Here is a 10362-nt window from a genome sequence, read left to right as displayed (position 1 = left end):
CGGAAACTAGACGGTTACCCTCCCCTCTCCGGTCCTCTGGCATGCACTCAAAACAGAAAGCGCATGTGTCCAATCAGGAGCCGCCGAGGATGCGCTTTACACCACTCAGCCAATCGTGAAGTGCGGTGGGCGGAACTTTTCCCACAGGCTGTCTGTACCGGTAGGTAATATTTAGAGATTTGCCGAAGCGATAGTATGTTTTCGTTTTTGCACTGTAGTAGTGCTACACAGCGTGCTGTTATTATTTTCCTGGATGTTTTTGAAGACAAAGCATGATACACAGCCGAGTTGTGATTGGTTGGTTGAGGACATACCTCTTTTATCTGTGATTTATTAGGGGATTACAATATATAATTAATGACGGGGGATTTCACTTGCCATTTTGAGTGACTAATTTAATATCTAATAGAGAATGCTTACATTAGTGAAATTAGTGGAATAGTGATAGATTTATAATTTGACAGAGAAAAACATCAAAATATTTGTGGTAGTATAACAGTGAAATTAAGGTGTCATTTACCAAAAAGATGCCTTTGTACCGTATTTTCCGTCTAAACAGCATAAAGACTACAATATTATTCCAATAAAATCTTGAAATCTTTATAACAGTTGTGGCAACATTGTATTGTAGTAACAATACCTGCAGTAACTATGGTATTAAACAGAGCAGAAATGCAGACTTTTGATGCCAGCTAACTCACGTATAAAAAGTGTCATTTATTTCTTTCTTTCTACCTTCAAATCATAACTGTCCAGATTTCTGAAGGTGGGACAGGAATCAGGATGGTGATGATGATCCATCAGCCATCTATATACTACAGCAGCCAAAAACTGTCCTTTGTGTGCACTAGGTGGCTCTGTATCAGAAAGTACAGGAATTCATTCTTTAAAGTGATAGTTCACCCAAAAATGATAAAAAATCATCATCATAAACTCAGCCTCATGCCATCCCTGATGTGTTTGAATTTCTTTCTTCTGCTGAACAAGTTTTAGAATAATATCTCAGCTCTGTAGGCCCATACAATGCAAGCAAATAGTGGCCAGAACTTTGAAGGTCCAAAAAGCACATAAAGCCAGCATTAAAATAATCCATACAACTCTTTAATGGTTTAATTCATGTGTCCAGAAGCAATATGATAGGTGTGGGTGAGAAACAGATCAATATTTCAGTTCTTTTGTACTATAAATCTCCACTTTCACGTTCTTCTTTTGTTTTTGGCAATTTGCATTATTTGTGTATATCGCCACTACTGGACAGCTAGAAGTAAAAAAGGACTTAAATATTGATCTGTTTTTCCCCCACACCATTAATGTTGCTTCTGAAGATATGGGTTTAACAACGGGAGTCGTATGGTTTACTTTTATGCTGGCTTTATATGCTTTTTGAATCTTCAAATTTTGGCTAACATTTACTTGCATTGTATGGAGTTGCAGAGCTGAGATTTCTTTTAAAAATTGCATACACTTCTGGGATGGCATGAGGGTGAGTAAATGAACTATGCTTTTTAATTGCATAAACCTAAATTTTCTGTTTCATAAAATATGCAAACAGCAGCACAAGTTTTGTCAGCTGGTAGTTTTGCATTGTATGTACTATATAAGGTGGTGTCAAAAGTAAGGTAACGGTGATTTTTAAGATTGCAACATTTCAAACATTTAAATAAATGATCTGAATAACAAATGGATCCCAATAATCATAATATATATATATATATATATATATATATATATATATATATATATATATATATATATATATATATATATACATCAGTCTTGTTCTCCAGTGGTGCCATGATTGTGGTACACAATCAAAATACACAATGTCATACACAAAGGTGGAGGTTAGAATAACATATACATTAAAAAAATGTTTTTAAAGCATTAGATTTTAAACTCCCACACCAACATTTTTAATAATCCCAGTTATTTCATTTGTAAAGAAATTTTTGCAAACATTTCTGAGAAAATAATTTCATGCTGTGAAGTGACATCTCATGTTTTACAGACACCATGACTTTTCTCCCTTTATCAGACTTTACATTAGAACCTCTACACTGAGTTTTCTTATTACAATGAACATTAAAGTTATATCAAGTTTCACCCATAAATCAAGTAGTTGCTTATCACACTTTGTCTTAAAAGTTAAAGACCCTGATTCATATAGAAGAAAAAGCATAAAATACATAATTTTATACAATCATTCTATCCTGTCACAACAGTGCAAATATACATTTTCACATAACTACAGTTTTTAAAGATGAGGATACAAACAGTATACAGTCACTTGCAATTCTTACACACACACACACACACACACACACACACACACACACACACACACACACACACACACACACCAGTTTCAGGTTCTATGAGGAATGTGGACACAGTGCCAGTAATGGCAACAATATCACCATCAGAAGCAACATTTCTCTCGTTAAACAAGTTAGGGCTGAATGACTTATCGAAATAAAATCAAAATCGTAGTGTGATTATCAAACAGCAAAGGCTGCAATTTAATTAAATAAGTAAATAGTCTGCACACGCTGCTCATGTGAGGTTAATGAGCTGAGGGCGTTTAATTTACAGTGCTCTAGCTTCACTAATAGCACATTTTGTAATTCCAAATATACTTGGCCGTTAAATATTACTATACAAATCTAAAGTAAAATCATAACACCAGGTTTTTGTGGACAGAAGAGCGGATGAGACATTTCTCTTCCTGCATGTCTTCTGCCCAAAATAAAAGCATCTGCCAAAAGAAAGGCCCACACAGCTATGCTGCACGCAGGTTCAGAAAATGTTACATAAATGTTGTACTGTTTTATAATAATAATAAGAGCTGCTGTTGTTAACAGTAAACAAAAATGAACTTAATATTGGGTTCCAAAAATAATGAAAAGTGGGCTGAGATCCAATCACGATGTCGACAAAAACAGGTACACAGTGAACAGATTCAATATGAAGATGATGTGAATCTGTTTTTCCCACCTCTGTTTCACAGAATTTTTCATTTATGTATTCTTTTTCTTTTTAAGAGGACTCAAGTGTGAACAAAACCCTTTCTTGAACAGTATTTCTTTTGGCAGTAGTTTGTCCATGACTTAATTTTTGTCAAAAGGACACACTTACTATGATTTTTTTTTTTTTTATGTTAATAATCAAATTGCAGTTCAACTCACAATAGCAATATTTTCCAAAATAATCACAATCAGATTTTTTGTCCAAATCGTTCATCCCTACAACAAATACATCCAATTTCTCTTCAAAATACTTCCAGTTTCTCTTCAACGTTCACATAGGATAAAAGCTCCTTTCTGTCCATTTAAATGTACCGTATTGTTCACCAAGCAGCTTTATAAATATGACAATGCTTTGTCCATTTTGTCTCGTCTGTTAACATCTTTTCCGGGTCTTTGTGGTGCCTTTGAGGACGATATAAGGTAGCCCGAAGTTCCAGTTGTCCCATGGCCAATACTGTAGGTTGGGGAGAGAGTAAGGGATCTCCAGACTGGCATCCATGTAAGCGGTCAAAGTGCTGCCATAAGCAGTGGCCAACACAATCAGAATGTGCCTGCAGGGGTGTAAAATTCAGAAAGTCAGGACAACGTGCCATCAAGTTTCATAATTCAAATATATGTGGCATCCATTTCAGTAAAGTCACAAAAATTGCAATTTGTCCATTAGTGGAGACAGAGAAACTCAAACCCAACATATAGCAAGTTATCATTGATCTACAAGTTTCACTTACCAGATACCATGCAGATAACAGAAATCCAGTTTCTGCCAGAAGCTGCAGCCAAAGCGATCACTGATCCAGCAAGAGATAGCCAGCACCCACAGGCCAATACACACCCGGGCCAGTCGCAGCACTCTCTGATCTGCGCAACTGTTGGACAAATAAAACAGAAGTGGATTAGAGTGAAAAACAACAAGCAAGATAACAAAGGGATAAAACTGCATCCGCAGCAGCTATAGAAGATAAAGATCAAATTGGATTTAATAAGCAATTATAGTCTTGTGTGGATTAACAGCGACTAAAAACAGCATCTGAACAAGCATGTGATGCAGTTGGAAGAAGATAAACAAAGTTTATTCAATGGATCCTCATCCTTTACCTCCTCAGCTCCACAAACAGAGAATAGAAGATATGGACAGCAAAGCAGTTGAGAGCGTAGGCGTTGGCTGTTGGTTTGACAAAAGAGGACAGAGTGGTTACGACGGTGATGACCAGGACCATACGAGAGAAGGATCTCCTGAGAAAGAACAAGCAGACAGAGATCTATCTGAATCATTAGCACCATGGCAAAATAAATGATATTTTACCCAAGTTGTATGTTTGCAGTTCATTTAATATAATTCTTTGTATTAGCACATTTAATTAACTCAGAATATCATTTATTTTACATACAAAGACATGCACAGACAACACGTCTTTCTATTGTATTGTCTTCATTTGCTGTTCACAAAGCAAACATACAGCGTGACCAGTGTAATAAATATTTGACTCTTGAATGATTCTTGAACTCACAAGTTATCGGTTTAAATAAGTCTAATGATTTTAATGTGCTACCAAGCTCCAAAATCTGAATTCTAGTGATCTTAATATTACTAATAACATACATGAAACACACAAGATTGTCGACAAATCAAAAAGGTGACCAAATATAGGTAAAACTTTTATGAAAGTCCTGTAAATACATTTAAATTTGTTAAGGAATGTTCCAGGTTCAATTCAAGCTGAGCCAAATCAACAGCATTTGTGGCTTGATATTTATTGCGACAAAAAATATTTAAACTCGCTCTACGGTTACAATAAGGCGCTTACAATGGAAGTGAATGTGGCCTGTTCATAAACGCGCGAATACAGAAAGTTTCAAAACATAATACACGTTAACATGATTTTAATGTGATAAAATCGATTACTAACCTTATCTGTGTAAAGCTATATCCAATAAAGTGTTTTGTTGTCATGACAACGAAGTTGTAATATTGGATATAGTGGAATAGAATATGATGCTGTGGTGTAAAACTGGGTTAATATTACACACACTAAAGAGTGTAAACTGATCCTTTAATTGCTCCTTTCTATTTTTACAGTACTGCAGACACAGCTTTTCTAAAGGATAAAGACAAGTCAATTCATGCCACACTCCACAAAAACAGGCTACATTATGTTACATGGAACAACAAAATAAAAAAGCACAATATGTTAAATGGAAGTGTTACCTGTCTTTAATAAAGGAGGGGAAGTGTTTGCGTGGAAACCACAGGGAGTAGCCAATAGCCAAAACCCATAGGATTGACAACTCATCTAGCATCTGGCCCATGAAACTCAGCGTCATGTGAAAATACATGGAGAAGATACCTGAAGAGAGAGAGAGAGTTAATAGCTGAGTAGTTCTCTGAGTAGCTCTTTCCATATATTAACATGGAATGCATTTACATGCATTATCAAACAACGATTATAGTTAATAAGCAGCCAATGTCTAAGGTCATTGAAAAGCCTGAAATTATATTATTTTAATGCATAAGTGGTTTAAGCAAAACACAATTTTGCTTTACATCTAAACACCTTCATCAGTGTTTTATAAGCTTACTCAATGAGAAAAACAAAGAATTTCAAAATCTCTCCTAACAATGGTTTTGTTCAGTTATGGGTTTTTCGATTTGCAAGAAAACATTTAAAACATGGCATGATCACAGCAAGCGATGAATGAGTGGATTTCATTAGCAATGCTGACACCTGTTGGACTATCAATGCCACAGCATCTTGAATACATTCAACTGTCATGCGGGCACACTGACAACGTTTACATGGACACAGGTAAGTGGGTTAATACCAGAAAGCAGCGCTCTTGTTTACATGCTCTGTATTAACGGCGTACTCTTTACTTCCGTATACATGCGGATCAGTCAGTAAGCAGCTTTCTCCAGAGCAACGTAATTACCCCGCGATGCTTGTGTAAATAACAAATATTGTATAGGACGACGGACTGGCGACCTGTCCAGGGTGTCCCCTGCCTTTCGCCCAATGTTAGCTGGGATAGGCTCCAGCCCCCCGCGACCCTGTACACAGGATAAGCGGTTGATGATGGATGGATGGATGGATGGTATAGGACGACTTGACTAACTGACTGACTGGCACTTACCTACAAAGATCATCATGAACCAGACTAGATGTATGGCCAGGTTTCTCTCCTTGGCATATGGGTGCAGCAGGTACAGCATTATAGGGGAAATTACAAAAAAGATAAAACTGCTCATCTGAAAGGAGAGAAAATGCTGTATGTTAGTGGATTTTCATGATACACTCAAACTCAAACCCTTTACCTGGCTATGGTGCCTCTTAAAGGTGCACTCAGTCATTTTTTCCTCATTAAAAAAGTTTAACTCCTAAAAACATGAATTGTAATGTTGGAATATATGTAGGAAATCATGTCCACTCACATTAAAATGAAGACTCCAGTTATATCAGTAACCTTATAAAAGCTGTTTTATTCCACATGGAGAGGGTCCGCACATTGGGGCTGCCATGTTAGAATCACATGACCAGACGAATACTACTCACTTAATCTCAGTAACCATCCTGTTATTTGACACTTTCACTCATTTATATAAGTAACCATGGCTGACTGTGAACACAAAATTTCTACAATGGCATCTGAAACTGAAAACTATTGATTTTAAATGATGCTACATCCAAGCCACTAAGTCTCATTGTAAGTCCAAGATGACACAAAGATAAAAGTTACTGAGTGCACCTTTAAAGAGATAGTTCACCTATATATGAAAAGTCTACTGTCATTCACTCACTCTTATGTTGTTCAAACCCGTATGACTTTCTTTCTCCCGTGGAACACAAACAAGGAAAAGTTGGGCAGAATTTCAGAGACTGACAGCCTCAGTCCCCATTCACTTTCATTGTATGATCAGCATCCTTGAAAATTCCTCCTCTTGTGTTTCACTGAAGAAAGTGAAACATGTTTGGAACGATATGTGAGTAATTGATGACAGAATTGTCCTTTTTGGGTAAATTCCCTTTAAATCTGGGTTTATAGCACTCTTGTCAATTTGAGCATTGTCTTGCCATTCAGTTCAAAAATCACTTTGACTTTCACATATCTCTGCAGATTTTATTAGTTTGTTATTGGTATACGGCCATCAATTACACCTAAATGGGTTGAACAGTATAGCACTGGATTTTATCTCCATTGTACACATGGGATAGGCATTATACTGCGCATGAGTCACTGGAAATGTGTTGTTAGTGTGGGTGTAGTATATGGATGTTACCATGGCACTTAGAACATTATTTTATGGAGACTGCAGCAGCTATTGTAGTTAACAATGTCTTGAATAGGATTTTTCATAATGAAAAGGAGGGTTAACGATAGTATTGGTATTCACAGTGTTTAAAGGAATAGTTCTCAATCGACAGCATTTGTGGCATAATGTTGAGTACTACAAAAAATCATTTAGACTCGTTCCTCCTTTTTCAGTGTTCCAAGTTACAGTTAGGCACTTAGAATGGAAGTGAATGGGGCCCATTTTTGGAGGGTTTAAACATAGAAATGTGAAGCTTATAATTTTTAAAAGCACTTACATTATATATTTTGTTAAAGCTTGTATATTATTTGAGCTGTGAAGTTGTTTAAATTGTCGTTTTACGGTCGTTAAAGGGTTTTAGGGTTTACAGTGTTACGTCGTTATGACAAGAAAGTTGTAAAATTGGCCATAACTTTACACAGAAAAGGTACGTTAACATACACATTGCTTGAATCTTGTTGCTATACTTTTGAAACAGTGTGTATTTTAATGTTTACGGACTGGCCCCAATCACTTACATTGTAATATTTCGCTTTTGAAAGAAAAGGGGGACAAGTCGAAAACAAATTTGTTGTGCTAATCAACATTATGCCACAAATGCTGTCGACTGAGCTCAACTCAGAATATTCCTATAACCTGGAAGGAGTGTGAACTTAATGTTTGAGGCTGGACTTTATCCTCATACCGTGTTGAAATATTCCACAACATTCTCTGAGTGTTTATAGTTGTCTTCGCACCAGTCCACATCAGAGCTCTCGTACGAAAACACGCCTGCCATTTTATCAAATGACGGAAATGAGGGTATCCCTGGAAAAAAGAGACATGCATTACTGTAATAAGCCAAAAATGGCAACATCTCTGTTGTTGTTTTGTAAGGACAAAACACTTGTCATGCAGCTAAGCTTGTTGTCTTTACACATAAAGAGAAGTGCATTTAATAGGTCATAATGGAGTTACTGAACAAAACCAGAAGCTCAGAGTGTATTCTACATGAACTGAAACTGACAGGATACTTTTTTCCATGCAAGTACACCCCATTACAGAATTACTTCCTGCATGTGACCCTGCACCCCACTGTTGACACTGTAAATGATAGGTGACCTTTTTAAGCTCAACAAGTTTTGAGCCACATGCAGCCAATAGGCTGTATGATAATTGTAGGCTTCCATAGAATTTCTCTGTCTTAGTTACTTTGCATTTGATTGTAGTGTAATAAAATAACGACATTAACTACGGTGACAGTCACGTGGTCGTTTCAATGTATAAATCAATACTTGTTTAAATACGCCAAGCCTGCACTTGTGCCTTGAGCATTAACACAAAATCAACAAGCCAAGATAATTTAAACGCATTTTGTACTGGACGTGTCATAGAACATTACATTACACAGCAGACCACTTAGTATCATTAAACTGGGAAAAGTGAATCCGCCGGATAATAAATTAATTGGTAGGAGAGCGCAACAGAGGAAACGAATATCTCAGTACACTAAAACGCTGATGATTAAACTTCCGTCTCCTATATAAACTCTCCCAAATCGATAAAGCAAAACGATCGTACTCTTAGATAAAAATAAATAAATAATACACTATCGCTTACCTCTCAAAAATGCGTCCACGGCAGCCGCGCGCTCCATGGTCAGGTAGGTTTAAGTAGGGGAGAAATGTCCCCGATCCTGTTACTCGGGTCTCGCTCTGTGACATCACCTGAAGGCTTCAGGTGAAACCGACGAACAGTCACATCCCTCATAGTGCCATTGTGATGAGAACCTGTCAGCTTGCTATGCGAACAGACCAGAAATGCGCTGGTTTACAACGGATGGCACGCGCCCGCCTCCAGCGCGAGCTGCCGCACAAGTTCAACGAGCTGAGGTGAAGCACCTGTCAACTCTCCGATGTCCTCAGTAACCTCAACATCTTTTGGAATAAAATCTTTGCACTTTTGGGATAGCAAAATGTCTCAAAATATATTTAATTTATGAACATTTAAAGTTGGGTTTTGGGCCCTTTGCTTTATGAATTCTCATAAATTATTATTATTACTTAGTTATAGGAACATTTTATCGTTATAGGTTAGTTATAGGAAGTTTTTGGAACATTTAATACATTTTAGAAATTGTATGTCTTCATCCATTCTAGTTACAGTGTAGATAGGCACATTATTAATATTATAATGCAAACAACTAGGCCTAAATAAAAAAATAGGAGATTTCGCTTTTATGATAACACTTTGCAATAAGGTTCCATTCGTTAACATTAATTAATGCTTTTGGCATCAAACAATTAACAACATATTGTTCACAATTATTCATCTTTGTTAACGTTAGTTAATGAAAATGCAATTGTTCATTGTTAGTTCATGTTAGTTGACAGTGAATTACCTAATGTTAACAAATGGAACCTTGTTGTAAAGTGTTACTGCTTTTGCACTATCATACCTTTGCTATAATAATTGATATATTTGAAAGACATTCATTTTACTCTTGAATGAAGCAACAGTCAATTCATATAAAATCATTTATATGCCAAATATGACAACAACAACAACAAAAAACACTGGTAACACCAGTGACACAATGGAGCACCAAAGATTGTAATCCTTCATATGAATGACTGAGATGAGATTAGAAATACATGTACAGTATTTGGTATAACATCAAAGATCTTTAACATAGCTTTGAGTTATTTTTATGTTGCTACATTAGGAAACTACTAAAATCTCTCTCTCTAAAAAAAAAATAGTTTTGCATAAATGCCTAGCATGTTAATAAATGAGGGACTGACTCTCATTCTGTTCACCTGTTAGCAAGTCTGAACTCACCTGCTGAACCAGTCTTCCCACGGTTGAAAGAACGTGTTTCTCTGTCTTTCACCTGTCTGTCAAAGACACCACATTCTGCTGGGGACTAATTACCTCCATTCTATTGCAAATCTAATCCAAATAGAATATCAAATGCTTGTTCTATAGAAGTGAGATAAAGGGGAAGGAAAATACTTATTTAGGAATTGCTCCAAACTTTGTTTAAGGAAC

At 36.4% G+C, this 10362-nt stretch overlaps 1 protein-coding gene across 2 annotated transcripts; it reads right to left on the bottom strand.

Moving 5' to 3' along the window:
* Positions 1-1902: 1902 nt before the first annotated feature.
* acer1 (alkaline ceramidase 1) lies at positions 1903-9051 on the bottom strand. Of its 2 annotated transcripts, XM_052094685.1 has the most exons (8): positions 8932-8945; positions 8018-8139; positions 6820-6970; positions 6156-6270; positions 5233-5371; positions 4122-4259; positions 3755-3892; positions 1903-3577 (listed from the first exon to the last, which is right to left on the bottom strand). In XM_052094685.1, the coding sequence occupies exons 4-8, from the start codon at positions 6268-6270 to the stop codon at positions 3400-3402; spliced, it is 708 nt and encodes a 235-aa protein (XP_051950645.1). In that variant the 5' UTR covers positions 6820-6970; positions 8018-8139; positions 8932-8945; the 3' UTR covers positions 1903-3399. The 2 variants fall into 2 exon arrangements, with proteins under 2 accessions (XP_051950645.1, XP_051950644.1); XM_052094684.1 differs by lacking the exon at positions 6820-6970 and having other exon boundaries at positions 8932-9051.
* Positions 9052-10362: the final 1311 nt, after the last annotated feature.

The sequence above is a fragment of the Xyrauchen texanus genome, chromosome 27, assembly GCF_025860055.1.
Source record: "Xyrauchen texanus isolate HMW12.3.18 chromosome 27, RBS_HiC_50CHRs, whole genome shotgun sequence".
Lineage (NCBI taxonomy): Eukaryota > Metazoa > Chordata > Actinopteri > Cypriniformes > Catostomidae > Xyrauchen > Xyrauchen texanus.
Note: the sequence above shows the minus strand (reverse complement) of the source record. Positions and strands in the feature narration are given on the sequence as shown.

Excerpts from the sequence above, each read along its gene's own strand:
- acer1 (XM_052094684.1), bottom strand. The coding sequence starts at position 8,968 with ATGGAGCGCGCGGCTGCCGTGGACGCATTTTTGAGAG. Across the intron at positions 4,260-5,232 it reads CCCTCCTTTATTAAAGACAG|GAGATCCTTCTCTCGTATGG; the intron begins GTAACACTTCCA and ends GTTCTTTCTCAG. Across the intron at positions 3,578-3,754 it reads TGTTATCTGCATGGTATCTG|GCACATTCTGATTGTGTTGG; the intron begins GTAAGTGAAACT and ends ACACCCCTGCAG.